This window comes from Panicum hallii, chromosome 4 (assembly GCF_002211085.1).
Source record: "Panicum hallii strain FIL2 chromosome 4, PHallii_v3.1, whole genome shotgun sequence".
In the NCBI taxonomy this organism is placed as follows: domain Eukaryota; kingdom Viridiplantae; phylum Streptophyta; class Magnoliopsida; order Poales; family Poaceae; genus Panicum; species Panicum hallii.
In genome coordinates, this window is record NC_038045.1 from 6,304,916 (window position 1) to 6,327,759 (window position 22,844).

General features: G+C 46.9%; 4 protein-coding genes across 4 annotated transcripts; 3 read left to right on the forward strand and 1 right to left on the reverse strand.

Moving 5' to 3' along the window:
- Positions 1-5,948: 5,948 nt before the first annotated feature.
- LOC112888922 (heme oxygenase 1, chloroplastic-like) lies at positions 5,949-9,693 on the forward strand. Its single transcript, XM_025955316.1, has 4 exons — positions 5,949-6,575; positions 8,694-8,917; positions 9,241-9,348; positions 9,445-9,693. The coding sequence occupies exons 1-4, from the start codon at positions 6,164-6,166 to the stop codon at positions 9,535-9,537; spliced, it is 837 nt and encodes a 278-aa protein (XP_025811101.1). The 5' UTR covers positions 5,949-6,163; the 3' UTR covers positions 9,538-9,693.
- A 1,134-nt stretch (positions 9,694-10,827) lies between these two features.
- Positions 10,828-14,139, forward strand: LOC112888920 (NADP-dependent alkenal double bond reductase P2-like). Its single transcript, XM_025955315.1, has 4 exons — positions 10,828-11,481; positions 11,573-11,926; positions 13,460-13,542; positions 13,619-14,139. The coding sequence occupies exons 1-4, from the start codon at positions 10,900-10,902 to the stop codon at positions 13,989-13,991; spliced, it is 1,392 nt and encodes a 463-aa protein (XP_025811100.1). The 5' UTR covers positions 10,828-10,899; the 3' UTR covers positions 13,992-14,139.
- A 150-nt stretch (positions 14,140-14,289) lies between these two features.
- Positions 14,290-15,816, forward strand: LOC112889190 (protein STRICTOSIDINE SYNTHASE-LIKE 10-like). The gene has a single exon (XM_025955693.1). The coding sequence runs from the start codon at positions 14,773-14,775 to the stop codon at positions 15,814-15,816; it is 1,044 nt and encodes a 347-aa protein (XP_025811478.1). The 5' UTR covers positions 14,290-14,772.
- Positions 15,817-16,549: 733 nt separating this feature from the next.
- On the reverse strand, positions 16,550-20,857 carry LOC112889439 (beta-glucuronosyltransferase GlcAT14A-like). The gene is made up of 4 exons (XM_025956078.1): positions 19,975-20,857; positions 19,293-19,368; positions 19,102-19,217; positions 16,550-17,588 (listed from the first exon to the last, which is right to left on the reverse strand). Exons 1-4 carry the CDS (start codon positions 20,576-20,578, stop codon positions 17,074-17,076), a joined length of 1,311 nt encoding a protein of 436 aa, XP_025811863.1. The 5' UTR covers positions 20,579-20,857; the 3' UTR covers positions 16,550-17,073.
- Positions 20,858-22,844: the final 1,987 nt, after the last annotated feature.

The window sequence follows — 22,844 nt, forward strand, 5'->3', positions numbered from 1 at the left end:
TCTGATCTAGAGGTTGTTCGGAGTATACCTCCAAGCCATATTTCCCTGAAGTATGTAGGTATCCATGATTTGCGGATTTCATACCTTCCAACTAACCATTCATTGTTCTCAAAGTGATACTTTGCAATCCATGCTTGCCATCTGCTCTCCAATTCTTCTATAGTTTCTGAACCCCATACACATAAGTTGATCGTCTTCCTAAACTCATCATCTTTCAGAAGGTTGGCATCAATTTTCTCAGCCAACTTTTTCATAATGTGCCACATGCACAACCTGTGTATAGTGTAAGGAAGAATGATGGCAATGGCAGCCTTGATGCTAGCATCCTCATCTGTTACAATAAATGATGGAGCCTTCCGTCTCATAGCTCGAAGAAAGGTGTTAAACAACCATACATAGCTCTCAATCTTCTCATCAGCTAAGAAAGCAGCACCAAAGAAAATGGAACGCATATGATGATTCACCCCAGTAAAAAGAGCGAATTTCATGTCATACTGGTTTGTGCTGTAGGTAGTATCAAAAGACAACACATCACCAAAATGGATATAATTCTTCCTACTAGTTGTATCAGCCCAAAACACTCGAAACAACAGACCATCCTTTACCTCATATTCAAAGAAGAAATTATGGTCCAACTTGTTGAGGGTATGTAAATTCTCAATAAACATCTGAGCGTCTGCGTCCTTTATTTTGTGTCTGAAATCACTGTAGTAGTTCTGCAAATCCTTTTTTTGCGCATCCAACATACTCAAAACCCCCTGCACCAATCTGAAGTAACCTGAATGCTTGTGATGTTCCTATGCTAGCCTTGTGACAATTGAAAAGAGCAGTTTTTGCCTTCTCATTGACAGAACGGTTGGATCGAAGGAGGTGACGTTTGCTAGGTGTCACAAAGGCATGGTTATATTCCTCATATAGTGCTGCAATGACATACTTGCCTTCAGGAGTGCGTTTAACATAAATATAAGCTGTACATCCACATCTCGACTCCCTACTTCTGCGACCCTTTGATGATGAACCACTAGCTCCTTCTTCTTTTTCTGTTTTATACCCTTCTCTTGCACACAAGAACCGCTTCCAGATAACCACTCCATTAGCATCTAATTTCTGCTGACCTATACGAACAGAGAAAGCAAGACTATGGGCATATTCCATGTAAAATTTATGAGCCGCTTCCACGTCATCAAACAACATCCCTTTCTGAAAAAATGCAGCATATTAGCCTTTAAGCATTTGAACAAATTTGTAATGAATGATTTTCTGGATACAAATATGTCACCTCAAGAACATGTTTTTTCTTCGTTGGTGTTCTAAATGCATCATTCATTTTGACAGTAGTCTCGTTATCTAATGAAAGACACGACGTCAAATTAGATCAGCTTATACACATATACGCATACGTAAAAAACTTGTTCATCGAAGCCAACAATTACCTTCACACAAGAAGTTCTCTTCGCGAACAGGCGATGATTCACTGTTAAAATCGGCATTCAAGAGTCCCAATGCATCTACCTCTTCTACGGAGATCATGTTGTGAGGCATGGAAAGAGACACGTCAACGTGGTCGACCTCCTGAATGTTAGTCCGTTCAACGACGGCGGCGGCGACCTCCTGGCCTCGTCGATCATCGAGTTCCATGGGATCATCGAGAGCCATCTTCCTTGTATCACCAAATTAACACGCACATACAGCCTGCCTTGCCCTGATTCCGTGACGTCCCCACCCACGAACCCCACCAGCGACCCGGCCCCAGCTATATCCGTCGAACAGAGTCTTCCCAGAGCAGGCGAAGCAAGCGAAAGCGGAACAGAGGAGGGCGCGTGCGCGTGGGGGAAGAGGATGGCGAGGCGAGGCGCGGCAGCGAGATCACGGCGGCTTTCCCAGGCGGCGGCGGCACTGGCGGCACCAGGTGACGGACGGCGGCTTTCCCAGGCGAGGCGGCGGTCCCCGGCAGGCGGCGGCGGCTTTCCCAGGCGGATCGGCTCGACTCGTGAGGAATTGCGGAAGGGGACTGGGCCAAGAAGAGTTGCAAAACAGTCCGGATGGTGGGAGGGTTGATCTGCAAAACAGCCTAATGACGTTGGATTAAGATCTAATGGCGGTGATTAGTTGATTGTATGATTGCATTTATGCTCTGTTTGCATAGCAGTGGCTGCCGTCAGTTCCACTACTTATTTGTACTGCGGGGAACCGGAACCGGAAGCCACTCTTTAGTCTTGAGCTCGCAAAGCACGATTTGTGCGAGACCACCATGCATGGGCCGCACGTAGTTCAACATTCTATACCCCCTCGCTCTCCATGTTCTCGATTACAAAGTCAGCTCCTCATTTTGTTTTTTTCTAATCACTTGCAGAATTGCAGCAGCAAATCCTTGTCCTTGAGACCTTAATTGTACTGTTAATTTCCTTCCCTTTTTTCTCGCTTGTTTTTGCCCCAGTTGCTCCGTTCCCCTGATCCGCCGTGTGTGACGAACTCCAGCGAGCGATCGAGGAAGGTGCCGCCGTGCCGCAGGCTTGCTTGGCGCTCTTATAGAGTCATAAGGCGTGTTTGGTTCTACGCCACAGCACGCCACACCTTGGATGTGGCGCCGCCACAAATGTTAGGCTACTGTTTGATTCATTAATAGAATGCGGCACACCATAGCTTTTCAACTTCCTGCTACTTATTTTTTCTGCCACAAGTGTGGCGCCGGATTTTAGCGCCGCATCTTAGGCGGCGCTACATTTGTGGCGTGGCGATCCACGGCTGCCAACCAGACCTATAGTCTCGCGGGCACAGCACACGTGTGCACATGTGCCCGGCGCAGCTATCCAGGGGTTTACCGTTTAAGCCTCATTCGTCATCATCGATACACGAGCATACGCAACAGTCATTGACCGGCCGATCGATACACACATCGATCTGCGCACATGCACGTCCGGGGTTTAATTAGGGGAATAAAAGCAAAGTGATTAAAAGCAGCAACTAAATTTTAATCACCTCCTGTTTGGAACCTCCTGTTTGGATCAACTGACTAAAAAAGTTCTAAAAAAGTTCCAAACAAAATGACTTGAGGGACAAACCCTCTCAACTCCTCATTTTAGCTCCTTTTAGCTACTCTTTAGGAGCTAATATGACTAAAATATTTTTAGTCATTTTGTTTGGAACTTTAGTCCCTAAACTGACTAAACTTTAGTAAGTTTGTTTGCTTTAGCAAGTGGAAACCAAACAGGACCTTAGGTAGTCTCGATGCACAGTTTCATAGCACGGTTATTAAGACTGAGAATTAGATACCTGTGCCGGCTGGGTTGGGTTTTATAGGAATAAAACTCGTCTCTCATCCCATAAAACTTCTTCCTTCTCTTTTCTCGCTGGGTTTTATGGGAATAAAACTCGTCTCTCGTCACATAAAACTTCTTCCTTCTCTTTCCTTGTCATATCAGCAAAATTGATGATATGTACTGTAAAATTTGCCTTAAGCAAATAAGCTGATCCACATGCATGCAGATCTAGTCCACGAACATAAATTAGATTTGACTTCTCCATTGCCTTCTGTTTAGATCTTTTAACTGCAAATCTCAAATCTCATTTGGTGATAGGGGTAAAAGAGTCACTTCATATTATTTTTAACACCGTTATCGAACTCACGGAAGGATCAAGAATCAAAACAAAATTCATTTTTAGGTCAGATAAGCAAGTTCAATCAAAAAAGGTAAGAAACTAAACCAAACTTTTGTTAGGGTAAAAAAAAACTAATTTACTCAATTTACTCTTGTTGAAGTCACCAAACGTGTGGGCCATTCGGCCTGCATCCAGTTATAACAAAGGGCCCAGATGACTACACATGGGCTCAGAGCACGCAGGTTGGACTAGGCCCGTTTTGAACGAGGAGCTTGGAAGACAAAGTTAAAGAGAGTTTTGTGTGCACTCAACAAGGAATAATAAAGAGAGTTTTGTGGAGTATGTACTGACCTTTCCCAACAACGACATCCAGCGTTTGCATCACAGACCAGAGTACACTGCTGCTGCGGCTCGCAACAAAATTGTAGCGAGTCTTGGATCTAGTACGGGGCAGGCAGCCCTTTTCCACGATCGAGCCCCGTTTCCTTGGATTCCTACTACAGAAGAAGAGGATCAGGATTGGGCAACCTGTTAGTTTAGTTACGCCCCTATCCGCAACTCCCCGCGCGTCGCGATCTCCAGGAAACATTTTTAAAATTCGCACGCAATGATCAAAGCAAACTGATGGAGCACCTAAAACCTTTTTCTTTCTTGAGGGCATGGAGCACCTTCAACTAGAAGTCTAGAACACGCCACAAAAGCGTCGCCAAGGTATTGACAAAGATCGACGCGCACGCCTGCCGTGAAAAGAAAAACTCTCCCGGCCAGGGCCGGCCGGCGCCGTGATTCCGGTGCCAACCTCGCTTTGTTTAACGATCCGTACAGATGGGATTGAAAATTACTGCTAGCAGGTACCCCTACGCGAATATAAATAAATGAGGATCTATTGCTTGGACGGAAGTTCAGCCCTATCGTATAAAGAATTTTGCCATTTAAAAGTATTAAATAAAATTTAATTATAAAATTAATTGTGAAACTTCTAGACTATTTCGCGAGATGAATCTAATGAGATATATAAATCTATGATTAGCACATGTAGCAAATTATAGATTAATTAGGCTCATTAAATTCATCTCGCGAATTAGCACCCATACGTAAAAAAGTTTTGTAGATAAATTTTATTTTATACTCCTAAATTGTAATATTCTCTTTGACGTGACGGGGCTAAACTTTAGCCCTTTGGAACCAAATAGATCCTTAGAGGCTTAGAGGCCATTTGGATCCACGGAATGAACTTTAGTCACCGTCACAACGGATGTTTGATACGAATTAGGAGTATTAAATATAGATTAATTACAAAACCAGTTGCATAAATGTAGGCTAATTCGCGAGACAAATCCATTAAGCCTAATTAGTCCATGATTTGACAATGTTGGCTACAGTAAATATATGCTAATTTTGGATTAATCAGGCTTAATAATAGATTCTTATAATAAATTAGTCTCCATTTATATATTTAGTTTATAGTTCATTAAAATTTAGTTCTTCTAATTACCCTCCACCACCACCACCACCACCGTCGGCTAGCGGTGGATGTGGAGGATCCCAGGGCGTTACGTGTACCCCGGGCACAACTACCGCTTTGCCCAGCCTGATGGAACTCCCGGTGGTGGGTCAGGGCGTAACGGCACCGAAAGCCATGACTCCCCCTCAGGGCTCAGGCCCCCACAAGTCACAACTCACAACGCAGCATTTCCTGCACTGGAGATTCAGGGAAGAAGAAGGTCGTCTGCAACGAGCAACCTGGACTGAAAATCGACGAGCCGCAGGACGAGGACGACCAGATCGCGCTGGAGAAAAGAAGGCCGTCTCCAGTGAGCAGGTTCATGAGAGGAACCGCGCTAAGATCTGCAACTTTTCACGGCCACGCGAGGGCAGGGCGAAGAATCCATCCGTCGCCGATTTGCAGGTGAGGTGCGAGAGCTGATGCCGTACGTGCACAATACGGTGCCTACCCGAGAGGCCTTTTTCTTGCTAAAATATCCGAGAGGCTTTTGCAAAGACAAAAGTAGAATACTAAATACAGCTGTGTTTGTTTATTTTTGGGCATCATCAGTTGGGCCAATCAAAGTGGTAAATTACTGCTCAACAGGAGGATATGGGAGGAGACAGGCCTCATCGCAGTCCCCAGGTCGCCGTCACGTGAAGACCCATTGGCCCTCCATGAGCCAGCGGGGCCCACGGTCAGCGACCAACGCCGGAGCAACACCTGTGCAGCAACTTCACGGTCCCTCCCCCGTTCCCACCAGCAACCCACTGACATCCGGACCCACCGCGACCCTGGCCCCACATGTCAATGAAGCCGTCGCCTCCCCCGCCTCGCCATCGTCTTCCCCAGCGGGGCGTTCCAATCCGTTCCCCCCGGTTATTCTATTCCCACCCCCGCGCCTCCTCACCTCCCTCATCGTCGCGCTCACGCACGCTCCCACTCCACCGCCACAGCACCCGTTCCCCCGCGCGCGTCGCTGTCGCTCGTCACCGGCGCCTTCGCTTCCCCCGCACGGAAGCAAGCGGGCAGCGGCTGCCCCGCGCGCGCTATAAGGCGAAGGCGCACCCCGCGGCCATGGCGCCCGCCCCGGCATCGCTCTCGGCCCCCCGCGCCCTCTCCCTGCTCGCGCCCGCCGCCAGAGTCTCCCCCGGGAGGTGGAACGGCCTGTCGTTCTCCGTCGCGGCCCGGCCCGTGACCGGGGTGGTGTCTGCCGCGCAGACGCGGCTGGTCGCGGCGGCGGCGGCGACGGAGATGGCTCCCGCGGCGAGCGGGGAGGAAGGGGGGAAGCCGTTCGTGGAGGAGATGCGGGCGGTCGCCATGAAGCTGCACACCAAGGACCAGGCGCGGGAGGGGGAGAAGGAGCCGCAGGCGCCGCCCGTCGCCAAGTGGGAGCCGTCCGTCCAGGGCTACCTCCGCTTCCTCGTCGACAGCAGGCTCGTCTTCCAGACGCTCGAGGACATCGTCGACCGCGCCGCCGTCCCGTGGTGTGAGTGGCCCGCTTTGCTTTTCCATCCTCCTTTTTTTTTGTCTCGATCGGGGAAGAGGTGCGGCTCCTGTGCGACGCCATGCTAGTGTGTGGATGATGTTCGTTGTGCTTCGTGTTCCTCTATTGAATCGTTGAAATTCGATTGTCTCGTGGCCATAAAAAATATGCCTTTACTAGTACTTCTAAGATACTGGTAAATTCGATTTGATATCAACGGATCATGTAAAAAAATAGAAATTCTCTGTAGATGGTGCAAAAGATGTCGAGAATAATCTGTGAAATTTTAGAATTTTATTAGACTGAAGGTTCAGTGTCTGGTAGGGTACTAGTGGCCGAGGTTGACTCATGGCACGAAACGATGGAGCTGTATTTTGGTGGTTTTATTTCTGTTTTTGGTTGTGAGTTTAGGTATCTGAAAAAAGAGTTTGTTTCATCCGTCCAACTATAGGTTGCATATTCTTGCAAGGAAGAAGTTAGTTATGCTTCTAGTGAACTATAGGCCTGCTATTTTAGCAAAAATTGCTTTTCCCTTTTTGTGGAGACTTTGTTGCTTCACATCAACAGCTAGTTCTTATATACCTTACTAAGAAATTAAATGTTTCATTTGAATTTCAGTTTGCTATTCAGTACGTGCAAACTGTACATACAAATTCATCAACTCTACTAATTCTTGCTAACCTCTGTGGCTCTCGGAGCCATCAAATTGGGCAATTTATGGATCAAATCACTCGAAGCATAATGATCAGATCCATCATATTTTCATGGCTTTCAGTATTGTTGTAATATTTTTTCTGCACAGCTATCCCTTCTCTCTCTCTTTTTTTTGAAAACTATCTATCCCTTCTTTTTTGCAGTAGCATCAACAGTGCAACTGTTAGTCATTTTGAAAATTCTTCAGCAGCCTTCTTGTTTGTTTTGATATAGAAACTTGAAGATAATATAACCTCTTGAAATTGAAATGTCTAATGTCAAATTACAAAGGTAACATCTGCAGAACCCTTCTCCCCAGGGCATACAAAAAAGACCCTTTCCTCATATTGTTGCCTTGGCGTTCAGCTCGTGCTATACTTGCATACTGTACGCACTGCCTCCAATATTGAGCTAATATATAGGATCAACATGGTTAGGAACTCATGTAGGAAAAATGTTTCTAGTCTTGAGGTATATACAACTCCATTTCCCTTCTTAACATGTTTAATCTGGAAAAGTAAGAGATCATGGTACTGTGATACAAGTATTCAGTTCCAATTCGACACTGCCCTGCCACCCTTCTCTTGTTAGACCCGGAAAACTACACATATTTTATACTTTAAAAATGACCAACTTTCTATAGGGGCATATCTGGAAGTAAAGTAAGAGATAATGGTAGTGTGATACAAGTATTCAAGTTCCAATTCCACACTGCCCTGCCAACCTTCTGTTGTTAGACCCAGAAAAGCTACACATATTTCTGTAGCGGCATATCTAGGGAAAATGGCCAACTTTTTAAAAACGGTATAAGTTCATCCATTTTGGAAAATTTTGAACATGAGTAATTTTTCATTTTTGTATGAATTAATCTAGAAAGATTTTGAACATCAACTTTTGCAGCCATGTACATCATAAGATGAGCTATGGATATGGCGAGTTTCAAAAGAATTTTGAAACACTACTTTTGGATGAATTTCCACCGTTTAAAAAAGTATGCCATTTTCACTGGATACCCCCCCCCCCCCCCCCCCCCACACGCACACACAAAAAAAAGAAGAAAATTCTCTGACTGTTCTTTTTGCTCTCGTTCTTATGCTAGTTCTTCTTATAGATTGGCTTGTCTGACAGAGCAAATCTCTTTGTTGTTGATTTGCATTGCATTTAGAAAAGAACGATGTTTACTGAAAGAAGCACAGGTAAAAGGGTGCAATCAAATTATACGCACCTTTAACTGAAGCAAATATTGCATTACTCTGTCAACGCTTTAGTCGTCTCTGAAAAACGAAGTGGACTAGAAACTTCTGCACTTTTTCATCTACAGGACATAGCTGATGTAATCTCATACTTAGTAGTAGTTGATGGGTGATTACTTCCATCAAGATTTTCAAGATGCTGCTTGTTGACATTCTAGTGGTGAATGTGTTTCAGATGCTGAGTTCCGGAATACTGGATTGGAGAGATCGGAGGCACTCAAGAAGGATCTGGAGTGGTTCAAGGAACAGGGCCACACAATTCCAGAACCATCAGATCCTGGCACTACATATGCTTCCCTTCTGGAAGAGCTGTCTGAGAAGGACCCCCAGGCATTTATCTGCCATTTCTATAATGTGTACTTTGCTCATACTGCTGGAGGCCGAATGATTGGAAAAAAGGTGAGCCCCTCTTATGAGAAAATGACAAATATCTGACATCATGTGGAAACCTTATTTTTGGCACACAAAATTTACACGGCATCAACATATTCAGGATGTTTTCCTTATGTCTGATTTCATCAAATCCCCTAGCATTCTTCTGTGTTTTCTATTGAAAGTAGAAATGCTAATTTTTGGACAGTGCTACAATGTGATTCTGATTAGGAATATTAATCGTTGTGCTTTTCCTTGCCAATCTGGGCAGTTTAGAAGTCTAAAAAGTACTTTTTAGCCCATTAGCGTGTATCATTTTTACCAAACGTCATGTGCTCCTGGCATCGTAGGTTTCCGAGAAGATTCTGAACAAGAAGGAGCTGGAGTTCTACAAGTGGGAGGGCAATCTCTCCCAGCTGCTACAGGAGGTCCGCAACAAGCTCAACCAAGTTGCATCCGTGAGTCCCTAGATCTGAACATTCCATTTCTTCTCTTCTCAAACGAACAGCTTTCTAACGAGGTGGAAAATTCTGCTCCATCTGCTGGATCCGCAGAGCTGGTCTCGGGAGGAGAAGGACCACTGCCTGGAGGAGACGGAGAAGTCCTTTGCCTACTCTGGGGCGCTCCTCCGCCACATATTCACCTGATTTTCACATTGCCCTCTGATCCAATCACAAACGCTGTAAATACTGTTAAGACTCTGTTACTGGGGAGGAGGTGGGTGGGGGATCTCCTCCACCAGGTACGATTTACCTTCAGACGAAATGCCAAAGTGTTAAATAAACCACAGCCCCATTCTCCCATTGCCTTTGTGCTGCCCGCAATGTCAATGCTAGGGTTGGGAACTTGGGGTCAGGTGTGTCTCTTGGGTAGCGCTGGATATGTTCTCTTGGGTACTTGTGGTTGGTGAGCGCTGTCTGCCTGTCTCTGAAGCAAGCGATCTGTTCTGCTGTCACGAGGCCGGACGGCGCGGAGCCGGCAGGGCTGCTGCCTTTGGTGCGCGCCGAGCAGCGTGTGATCACGGGATGGGACGGACCCCCGTGGCCGCTTGTGGTTTCGCCTGGGAGAAGATCCAATCCAAGCGGTCGCACGCTTGCCTCTGTTTGGATTCTGGAACGGCGTCGTGCATCCGTGTGTGCGGTGCCGAGCACGCATGCATTCGGACGGGCACGGCTTCGGCGGACCAGAAGAGACAGGAGGGCGGGAGAATTTATGCGTGGTTCGTTGGATGGCAGTGGCAAGGCTCAGCACTGTTCTGGTGTCGTGTATGTGTTCGTCCCACCTGCAATTCTGAGCGAGCTACGCCGCCGCTGCTGCAACAGTACCCTCCGTATGCAGATTTTCCAAGCCTTGTTCCTTTGGCCTTCCACCGCGTGCGCTTTGAGTGATGACCGGAATGGTCACTCCCACCACTCCAACACACGGCGAGGAGCGGTGTAACAACGTTCACCGATGCCCGATTAAATAAAAAACGGAGATGGAGAAGAGAGACAATGCAACTGTGAGATGCTGAGATATGTGACACTGGCTCTCGTGAGCCAGGCTGAGTGCATGCAAACCATCGCGTTTGGTTGTTTGTACGTGTCCAGGCTCGCTGAGAAGAGAAGAGAAGGTGTTTGGTCACCTATGTGTCATGTCGCATGAGATAAGATTAGAAAAAACAAGTGATTCTATAGTGCTTAGCTTATGGAGTTGTGTTTTAATAGTTTTATTTTACCTTTGTAAATCTTAATCTAATTTAAAATATGTTAATATTACTTAACATATGCTAATTATGTTCTAATACTGCAACGTACTAAGAGTGATGCCAATTCTCATATGTGGGTCCCAATTTTTTCCTGGTACCACTCCACATTGTGGAGAGCCTTAGTTTCCCCCCACAAATCTGTAGATCGTTTCCTGACCACCAGTAATAGATGACCGCTTGTTTTTCGAAAAAAAAAATAATAGACGACCGTTTCGGCAACGCTCTGCCGGATCAGAATGTACGTTTCATTTCATGGCGTACAATGCGTGATCAGGACCGAGCCAAACAAAGACACACTTGCCCGTACCGTCGTGCTCTTTCTGTGCGTGACAAAACTGACGGGAGCCGCATCTCCGCCGGCACCCGCGGCCGCCCCTCGGCATCTAAGCTCGCCGTCGTCTTGTCCTGCTCTCTCCTCTCGTCGGAACCAACGCGCGGCTGGCCGGCTGCGTCCCTATATTTTAGGGAGCCCAACCCGTCTCGCCTCACCTATCACCTACCTCCGTGCTGCACTTGTTTCTTCTCTTCTCGGTCTTGCCGACCATTGTCCGGCCGGCGGCCTTGGTCGATCTTGTGGCAGAATCTCCGAGCGTTGCTGTTGTTCGCCGCCGCTGCCCTGCCGGCGATGGAGGTGAGGAACAGGTACGTGGCCACCCGGCGCCACATCGAGGGCGCCCCGACGGAGGCCGACTTCGAGGTGAGGGAGGAGACGGCGCGGTGGTCCCCGGACTCCGGCGAGGTGCTCGTCCGGAACCTCTACCTGTCCATCGACCCGTACCAGCTCAACCGCATGAAGCGGAGCAGCGCGTCCCACCTCGCCGTCGACGGCATCCTGCCCGGTCAGGTAATAAGCAAAGCAACTAACGAACTCCCCCGCTCTCTTCTAGCGTGACTCACCGAGAGGCTCTTGTCCGATCCGGCCGTCTGGACTGAAGAGGATCGCGGCGTACGCGGCCGGCGAGGTGGTGGCGTCGGCGAGCCCAGAGTACGCGGCGGGCGACGTGGTGGCGGGCGTGCTCGGGTGGGAGGACTACTCGCTATTCCGGCCGTCCCCCGCCGTGCTCATGTCCAAGGTCGACGCCTCGGGGGCCTTCCCGCTGTCCCACCACATCAGTGTGCTGGGCACCAGCGGCATGACGGCCTACGGCGGCCTCTTCGAGGTCTGCAAGCCGGCCAGGGGGGAGAAGGTGTTCGTGTCCGCGGCGTCGGGCTCCGTCGGCAGCCTCGCCGGCCAGTTCGCCAAGCTCGCCGGATGCTACGTCGTCGGTTGCGCCGGGACCAAAGCCAAGGTGATCCAATCAAACTTCTTGTTGTTCCCCCTCCGTCGTGGCAGCAGCCGTGGTTCAATTTATGTGGCTACGTTTATGCGGTGCCTCTCAAAAAAAAAAAGGCTATGTTTATGTGGTGCCCTCAGCCACACGTGTCGACCAATCGGACATGCAAATGGACAAGATTTTCGATAAGACTATTTCCAATAGCACGAAGCAGTAGTTCAATTTAAAATTCCCTATTTTACACTGATAAAGTTAAGAATTACTTATTTAAAATTTAAAAATTCATACTCAACATTGGGTTAAAATTTTATTTTCTATTTGACATTTTCATCCATTCTATTAGTTAACTTGCACAAACAGTAATATATGGATCCTCCCCTCTCATTTTCTAGCTTAAGAGTATCTCTAAGAAACTCTTTATATCTTTACAAATAGAGATTTTTTAAAAAAATTACCTTCCAACAATCTGTTCAATTAGATATCTAAATATAGACCTCCTCAGTTCCAAATTTCTCGCTAGCCAAAGATGGAGAGCGAGAATTGATCTTTAGACTACGCATAAGATATAGAAAAGCTGTTGGAGAGTACAAATATGTATAAAATAGTTTTTACTTAAATAACTATCTAAATGATGATTTAGAGAGTAGATTTTAGAAAGATTCTTGAAGATGCCATAAAATAACTATCAAATCATCTCTAAAAATTATGGATTTGTGTAGGGATATAACGAACGTAATGAACTCATTTTTGATAAAACCACACATGTTGAATTTAAAATCTTAAAATAAAAATTCGCTAAAATAGGTTACTTTTGAAGATTATCTGAATTTTTATGGAAAACAAATATTTTCCAACAATTATGTAAAAATGCATAATATTCCTACATTGTGGGATGAAAGAATTTATAATTACTTTACATGATAAATTACAAGTAAATTTTGAACTTTAAGAAAAATAAATTTTAAAGTTGTTTCACAAAAATAAAATTTTAAAATAACTTTAAGATTCTGTAAGTAATTTATGATTGAAGATAATTTTACAAATAATTTCATGTCATGATAGGATTATTGGGTATATTTCCATAATTTTTGGAAAGTAGTGTTGTGCTCTCGAAATTTAGATAAGCTTGAAAAGTAGCCTATTTTGTGAATTTTAATTTTAAAATTTTAAAAGCTACATATGCGTTTTTATTCAAAATGGATTCATCTCTATTTATTATATCTCTACAAAAAGTTTCATAAAATTGAAGGTGATTTAATAGTTATTTTAGCCTAGAAAAGTGAGAGGAGAGTCCACATTATGTTACTGTTTGTTCGTGTGAGTTAACCTGAGTTAACTAACGGAATGTACGGAAATATTAAATAGAGGATGAAAGTTCAATTCAGTATCAAATAGGGATGTTGAAAATTTTCAATGTTAAATAAGTAACTTTATCAGTGTTAAATGGAGAATTTTCTCTTCAATTTAACACGAGGCACTGAAATTCTTTCAAGATGCAGCGTTCAGAATCCAGCTGATTACTGATGAAACTCTGAATCAATTTCCCAGGTCGACCTGCTCAAGGACAAGCTGGGATTCGACGACGCGTTCAACTACAAGGAGGAGCCCGACCTGAAGTCAGCTCTCAAGAGGTAGTGAAACTGCTGCTCATCACGCTCTCCGCCTGAACCTGAACGGTCTCCTCACCCCCACAGCACATTCCGGCAGGTGTTTCCCCGACGGCATCGACATCTACTTCGAGAACGTCGGCGGCGAGATGCTGGAGGCGGCGCTGGCCAACATGAACCCGTACGGCCGGGTCGCCCTCTCCGGTGTCATCTCCGAGTACACGGGCGCCGGGCGGCGCGCGGTGCCGGACCTGCTGGAGGTGATCTACAAGCGCATCACCATCCGGGGCTTCTTCGCCTGGGACTTCCTGCCCAGGTTCGCCGAGTTCAACGCCGCCATCGGCGAGTGGATCCGGCAGGGGAAGGTGCAGGTGCTCGAGGACGTCTCCGACGGGCTGGAGAGCGTCCCCTCCGCGTTCGCCGCGCTCTTCAGCGGCCAGAACGTCGGCAAGAAGCTCGTCAAGCTGGCGTAGAAACAGGGACGGAGGCTAGCTGCTGACCGTGCCAGTAATTCAGCACCTATAAAGTTTACACGGAATTGATGAAATTTTGGACTTTTGGCCAGCAAACAAAAAGTAAACATAAAAAACAGTTCGTCCTGGTGCCCTTGTGACTAGTTAAGTTCTTGCTTCTTTTTTTTTTTGGTATTAGTTAACTTGCTGGTTAACGCAGCATACTGATTGGAAGAACAATACAGTATGTGCAGAACTGTAGGTTCATGCATAACCAAACAGAAAGACGAGCAGAACTGCATGTTTATGCGTAGGTAACCAGAAAGAACAAAGGGTACTAGATAGTAACTGGAATTGGTTCCAAATCAACACAAACAGTTCCAGATCAACTGAATGTAAAATACTAGAAATCAACGACGTCGCCTGCTGGAGCGGGAGCACCAAGCGGGTGGGCTCCGGCGAACCCGCCGCTGGCGGGGCAACCGAGTCCGTGTGGGCGGCCTGCTGCGGCCGTTCTTCCTGCAAGCCTGTTTCTACTCTGTCCTCTCGATTACACACATCTGATCGTATCGGGCACACGGCCGAAACGGATTCGGAACTCGCTCCGTCCCCTTTGTTCCCATTGTTCGTCTTCGGCGAGAGCGATTCGGAGCTCGGCTGGGCTTCTGAATTCTGATGCCGATTCGGAACTCGGCCCTGCCGGGATCGCCTCCATAAAAGGCGAGACGGGGCATGACCAGCACCAGCAATCGCTCGCACCGATCAAACAAGAAACCTTCAGGCACTCGACGGAACAGCAACCATGGGACGGCGGCGCACGCCGAGGCTGCTGACTCTGCTCGCGTTCTCGCTCGCCGTCCTGCTGCTGCTCGCCCCCTCTACCGCCGCCGGGGCAGTGATGCCAGCGAAGGCCATCGACGCGAGCAAGAGCCAGCGCCTGGAGCTGCCGGAGTCGATGGTGGGCCCGGAGAGCGTGGCCTTCGACGGGCACGGCGCCGGGCCCTACGTCAGCGTCGCGGACGGCCGCGTCCTCCGGTGGGGCGGCGGCGGCTCCGGCTGGGCGACGTACGCGTACAGCCCGAGCTACGCCGAGAACGGCTGCGCCGCGCCGTCCGAGCTCCCGCCGGTCGCCAGGGAGAGCGCGTGCGGGCGGCCGCTGGGCCTGCGGTTCCACCGCGACTCCGGCGACCTCTACATCGCCGACGCGTACATGGGGCTGATGCGGGTGGGGCCGGGTGGCGGGGAGGCGACGGTGCTGGCGACAGAGGCTGGCGGGGCGCCGCTGCGCTTCACCAACGGGGTGGACGTCGACCAGGTGACCGGCGACGTCTACTTCACCGACAGCAGCAGGACCTACCAGCGATCCCAGCACCAAATGGTCACCGCGACAGGGGACTCCACGGGGCGCATCATGAGATACGACCCGCGGACCAACCAGGTCACCGTGCTCCAGTCCGGCGTCACTTACCCTAACGGCATCGCCATCAGCGCCGATAGGACCCACCTCGTCGTCGCGCTCACAGGACCGTGCAAGCTGCTAAGGTACTGGCTCCAAGGGCCAAAGGCTGGCACGTCCGAGGTGTTCGCCGACTTGCCAGGGTACCCAGACAACGTGAGGCCCGACGGGAACGGAGGGTACTGGGTGGCGTTGCACCGAGAAAAGTTCGAGTTCCCCTTTGGTGTAAACAAGCACTTGGTCGCTATTAGGATTGGCGCCGAAGGTGAGAAACTGCAAGAGATGAATGGCCCTAAGAATGTCCGGCCAACCGAGTTGGTGGAAAGAAGAGATGGCAAGATATATATGGGATCCGTAGAGCTGACATATGTCGGCATTATCAGCACCTAGGAAGTTAAAGGAGAACCTAGCTCATTATGAGATTTTCCAAATAATTTGGATCTAGTTTTTATTGACATTTTGGTGTAGGTATTTTGTAAACATTTTGATTCTTTATAAAGTTGACTGGATGGTTGCGTTCGTGAATCATTATGAGTTCAAAGTCATCATTGTTAATCTTGCTGCTTGCCACAATGGTTAACGCACACGATGTTCTGTTATGGGCGGCTGGCAGTCTGCAGGCTCATCTCAGAGATGCACAGATCCTGTGAGGCTGTTCGCCTGGGACGTCAGACATACACGGCCAGGAAAACGGAAATATTGGCAACAAGCTTGTGAAGCTGGCATAGAAACAGAACCCAGGAGCCTGTTGGCTAGCTCTGTTCCACACATAGACAAGAACATACTGGAGTGGTAATTACTTTAATAAAGTGAAAACATACTGAAAACACATACTAAACTGAAAACACTATCTGAAGTGGCGTCGCTGCGACTGAATGCAGTTCATATATTTAGTGCACATGCAAATTAACGCGTACTGATTGGAAAAATAGGCGCAGGCGTATGCACAGCCAAGCAGAGAGAATCTCACCTGATGGCTCCTAGCATTGTTGCCTGAAAGTAGCAAACCAGTTTAAACGATCCAGACTCCAAACAGTACAAAAAACAGGTATTCAAATTTCAACAGCATTTCTAACCCTCACTCAACCAAAACCGCAAGGCACAAACAGAGACGCACGTGGTCACCAAATGCAGGCAAGACAACAGCACAAACATTTTGCTATACTCATCAAAAAGGAGAAGAAATAAAAGAATACATGTGTGCAATCAAATGTATCAGTTTTCCCAGAAATATCCGCTAGTCAATACAACGAAGTCTCTCGCGCTACCAGTTGGTAAACACCCGGTGGTTGGTGCCATGGTTCCCAGACAAGACAAGCAATGGGCCACCTTGCACAACCCGCAGCGCAGAGATGTCAAAAATTCCAAGATTATTGATGGTTGGGGGCTGATATAATCATCTACCATAACCTAATGAGCTACTAGTTCTGTATAATCTCCGCCTGCTACATCCGTGGTCTCCCGCTGTACGGTAACTCAACTCAAGCGGTCTGTCTATAAGAGCACCTATCTTATCGTTGCATCCGCGCGGACATGAGTTTTGTGCTGCTTCTTCAGCTAGTAGAGATTACTAGCAAATGGCTCAATGCCCTCACCTCAAATTTGACCGTGTAAACCTAATGCCCCAGAATCATCTTACTGGGAGTTTCACAAGCAATGCTTGTCATCAAAACCTTCTTGGGTGAGCAAGCCTGTGACAAGTTTCTTTAATCTGTCCACACCAGGCCCTGGGCGGAGATCTTGCACACGTTCAACAGTGAAGGGTCCTCCTTTCTCAGTTGTATTCAATAGATATGTCCATCCACCAGGCACAAATCCATCAGGCTGGCGGCCCAATAGTTCCTGGTCAATCTTGTCTAGCACCGGATCTTCTCTTCCGAACTTCCTTGCAAAGGGAGCATTACTGTTAAGCATACCTTCAAAGTCATCGACTGTGAGATAATGAGGATGTTGCTTTGGTGGGTTGTCCCAAGAAATGAAATGTAGATCATGGTTGACTGTGGTGTTGCGGAACTCCGGGACATTGCAGATAACTGTGTGGAAGTAACCCTCTGGTGAAGAAAGAAAGTTGGCATAATACATCAGGACTGTCCTTGGTAGGTTGTCCCATCCCCATATGCAGTATTCAATAAACTGATGCGTAAGCATCATCCATGCTGAACCTGAAATTGTAAGCAAGCATTTATATTCAACAGGTGCAAAGTAAAGAAACGAAGATATGGAACAAAATGCTAAACCATATAGGACGATTCCAAGACCCTTTCAGAAGTAACCAAACATGTAGCCCTTTCTTGTTTTTTAGAGGAGCATGTAGTAGTTGGTTGTGCTGTCTTTACAAGATCAAAGTGACAGAATTTTCTATAATGTCTCATGTTTCCAATTTGGTTGCTTAAAAGGTAACCAAATAAGAAATAGGAACTCCAACATCACTCAATAAATACTATTAGCATGGTTCCTCCATACATGGAACATGCTGAGCAACAACCAAGGACTTCTGTGACTAAGCATAAAATAGAGTTGTTTGCTTTGCATTGAGCAAATTGTGAAATTGGAGGGGATGCAGATAATGTCATAATGATTTTAGATGAAGAAGAAAGCTTTCACCAATGCAAGATGGTGATTGCCAAGGTGATAACTGGATGCTATCTATATGCAGCCAATCCAATGTTCCTTCTGCAGCTCCTCATCCTTGTCTCTACTTGTTAATTGCTCGCATGGCTCATCATGCCAATACACACAAACAACATAAACTACACATAATTTTCTATCAAACTTTTATGAGACCCTCACTCCCTCTCCATTAAAAGGCTGTGATAGTTAACCATCCAAAATCCAATAGATCTATAAGAGGAAGCAATTAAGCTTAGGTGGAGGCATTACTGTCGGGACAATTTTAAGATTACAAAAAAGAATAAAATGAGGAGAAGGGCGTCTTATATTTAGATAACTTCTATTCGCAAAGACATATATATAATAATTTGATTACCAAATATAAGAGTAAAGGATCCGAATTTGATAGTTGGTTGCAGATCCTTGCTACTGATCGCGGAGCACAAAATGAAAAGGTTACCATCTGAGTCATATTTGTATTGAAGTTTTTTCCCCCTTTATCCAGAAAACAAGTACCTCTGCTAATGTACCACTAGAACTAAAAATAAAGATTACTGGCTCCATACTGTTAAATAATGCTCTAGGTTGCTATAAAGCAAATTTAGTGTCTCATAAAAATTGGTGACCAAATTGTTAAGTCCATGGATAGCTAGACTGAAGCTATCTAGTGCCATCTCAACAGTCTGCTTTTAGTTTCTTTTCCTTTCTTCGAGATATGGTACTGGAAATGATGTATCATCCATTTTCTAACTAACCATTTTATCTAAACAAGAAATTATGGTAGTGCAGCAATAACTCATATATTTAATCAAGCGACAGTAATTGATGGACCATGAACATCACAATAGTGTCTAATTCTTCAACTTGGCACTAAGCCAGCACTGCTGGACAAACTAGGCCTACAGTATCTGATGACAGAAGTACCAACATCACAGCTGATACTCCACCCAAATAACACACCAAGGTAAGCGAGTGAAATATAGTGAACATCCCAGATGGCGCGGAAGAAGAAAACTCAAGGTGAGAGAGCTCATGTCAGAACATCAGGAAAGAGGATGTATTTACCAGTAAAGAGCTTGAATGCAGTTGGGACACTTCTTTTCTCTGTAATCCAGAAAACGTCAGACTTCTGCAGGCTGTATAGCCCAGGGTCGATGATCACTGGTTTTGCCCTCTGCCACCTATATAGACAAATTTAGCGACTGCACAGCTCACTGGAGCAGATAACAGAACTTTCAGAGAAACTCCATGCTTACTCCTTCCATCCGATGTCGCTGGTATGCTCGATGAAGTTAAGCTGCCTGGGCAACTCAGAGAGCACATGCAACAGATCTGCCAAAAGGATAGGCAAGTCAGAAAAACAAAGAGGCATGTTGATCACAAGTTCACAACAACATTCCATGAACAGGCCCAATACAGTGAAATGGAGAAAGATATGCACCAGGGCGCTCCTGAATCGAGTAGATCGGAATAGGTGAGGCAAAACAAGACTACAATCAGGTGGGGCGGAGCAGAGAAGGTCTCTATTTAAGGGGGAAAAAAATACGCCTCAAGATTTGACTTTCCCCAGATAGTACCTAGAAGGGGCAAAAGTAACCAAATCTTACCAAATTCCCAGACCAATTGGGAAAAAAAATGTCATAAATTAATCGAAACATCACTCCGTTCCCCACCTGGCAACTCGAAGCGTATAAAATCGCATCTTTGCAAAACACTTGCTGGCAGGCACTGTACGCCAAGTTTCAAATCCCCAACCCCACTGGTATCTCCTCCAGTGGGGTGATGCCCCAACTTGGAATCGATCTAGCCTAATCGGCACGCAAAGATCGCGCCTTTGGAAGCACCAGAAAATTCGGATCAAAGGTCGCGGCTTGGCGCGATCGATCGATCCAATCGCGAACCTGGGGGCGTAGGGAGACAGATCGCATCTGCGCTTACCGTCCTGGGTGACGAGCGGGTAGTCGGATGCGGAGAGGTTGATGAACCAGTCCCAATCGCCTCCCTCGCGCAGCAGGATGGCCGCCGCGTGCAGCGTGTTGGCCACCATGGTCGGGCCCCGGTAGGTGACGAGGTTCGCGCGTGTGACGACCCTGACGTTGCGGAACCTGGCGTAGACGGGGTCCGCCCGTATGGCGGCGGCGAGCTCGGCGCGCTCGGCGGCGGGGGCCTCGAGGTCGAGGTGCACGACGTAGGTGTTGGCCGGGTGGTAGAGCGCCCTGAGCGTCCGGCGCAGCGCCGCGCCGTCCCCTGCGGAGCCGGAGATGAGGTAGGCGATCCTTGGCACGGCGGGCGGCGGCGGGCGCTCCTCGGCGCGCATCTGCTGGCGGAGCTTGGCCTCGACGAAGAGCGGCTCGGCGGAGGCCGCGGTGGGGAGCGGCGAGAAGGAGAGGAGCAGCGCGCGGGAGGAGGAGAAGAAGAGCGACGCGGAGATGAGGAGCGAGGAGAGCAGGACCGACGCGAGCAGCGGCGCCGCCCACCGGCGGTGCCCGTGGATGTGCGCCGCCGCGCCGGAGCCCGGCGACGGCGGCTTCGCCTCTAGCATCCCCCCCGCGCTCCCGCTCCCCCCTCCCCTTTCCTCCTCCTCGCCTCCGGCGGGGCAGCAGCGGTGGCCACCGGATCGCGCTGCGGGGGCGGCTTAATTGGGTGGGGGTGGGCCGGCGACGGTTGGGGCTCGCACGCGATGCGGCGTGGCGTGGTGAGTTTACCGCGGGCGCTGCGGAGGTGGAGGACTGGAAGGGGGGGAGGAGGTGGGCACGGGCAGGAGCGCGTCGCGGCGGGCGGCCTCGTGAGTGGGTGTGGTCGGGGCGGGTGGGTTAACCTTTGGCTTTGCGTTGGTGCGCCGCTGCCCGCCGGTCGCGTCGGGTTGGCGTGCGCGCAGGCGCTGCCGTGGCCTCGTGCCACGGATGGGGATTGGGGACGGGCCGAAAGGGTCGTCCCGTCCCGTGGACACGGAGCGGATCTTGGAATTTTTGGTTGTCCGCTAGAATAGGTTACTTTTGTTTTTAAACAAATCATTTCTTAGATTTGCCAAAGATTAAAATCAAATTGAGTTTCACCGGTTTGTTTGCTCGCTTTAATCAAACGTAAACCAAGGGCATTATGTTGTGTGTTTATTTGAGTGACATGCTAGCTAACTGCTACCCGGCCGGCTTTGCTTGCATTAATGGTTCCCAACCAACCAAATTTGATGCGGTGGATGGGTCAAGTCGGTTGGGTTAGCAATAACGAAGCCGCGGTTTTAGAATAATCCCAAACCAACCACATAACATACTTTTTTTTTTGCGAGGAACCAAATAACATGCTTTAGCAAGGATAATATGATCCGGCTAAACTATCTTAACACGCAAAACTCACGGTTCTTGTTGTGTAAGGTTGACAAATCATTGGGCCCTGACGCTTAGGGATGGAAACAGGGATACGGATATTCGAAACATCCGATATCCGTATCCGTTTAAACATCAATATGGATATCACTATTTGAATTTAATGTGGTAGTAAAGTGGATGTGTACGAATCCGATTTTTATTGGTTTTCCCTATCCGATTATACATTCGTATTCAACAATATCCAACACTATCCGTATCCATATTCATTAAAACTATTTAAAAGTCATCTCCATTTTCCATAATCAATGTTATATTAATTTTATAATAAAAGTAGAAGGAGATTAAGTTTACTTTTAAATATTCTTATTTTTCTAAATTGGACAAACTACTTTATAACTTTTACTTATATATTAATAAAAATTGTTTATAAATTTATTTAAAATATTTTTATTTTTAGTTTACTTTTTATATATTTATTTATTAAAATATTTGTTGATCAATATGCTATTTTTAACTTAGCTATCTTTATTATATTGTTACACTTTAGTTTCTACATGTATAACGATTTTGTATTTTAAAACTACCAATAAAGAAAATAGCAAAACATTTCTTACATATCGAGTAAATATCCGAATCTAAGGTATCCGTTTTGCATTCATATTCGAGAATATCTGAATCTATATGCGTAATCGAATTAAAAATATAATAAAAATGCTACTCGAATATGATTTCATACGTATCTGATTCATTTCCATCCTTACATGTTGTACAGTAGGGCCTCTATATACGTATTTTTTCCCTTCATCTTCATGAAGCATGACTTGGAGCATACAAGCAACTACTTTGTATAGTAGGTTTGACAATTTAATTATTTCTTCACTTGCTTGTTTTAAGAATGTTTCTTCTTTGCTAAATGCACAACAATGCTGCATATGTAGTTTTCTTCGCGGAAAGAACTAATTAACATGTGTATTTTGCCAATGCAATATGTTTGGCACAAGAATCTCTCTTGCCGTCATCCCTCAATTCAATGAACCTCAAAGCCATGAGCCATGATCACCTTAAGAACAAGTCTTTGCTGCCATCATAGCACTAAAAAGAGCAAAGCCTCGGAGAGAATGCAGGGCAAAGAAAATTTCCCTAGTAAAAAGGGAGGAAAAAGGAATACAATAACAAGGAACACACCGTGTTGGATGCTATCACCTGCCGTGTACTACTTCGATTTCGTCTACAACCCTTTTTGGGCTAGTACTCAAGTCTCGCTTTACTTGAGTGGCACTAAAAAATGCCATCCTGGTAAGGGGGAGGTACACGTGTCCAAGAGTGCGCGAGCGCATCTTCAGCCATCCATCAGAAAAGTGTTTTTAGTTGTTCCAGAAAGGACTGCTAGTACAGTTGAAAATCAGCCCCCACTTGTTAATTTGCTGTTCAGTTACTGATCATGTTAGAAATCTACACGTTTTTATAGACATCCTTTTATTA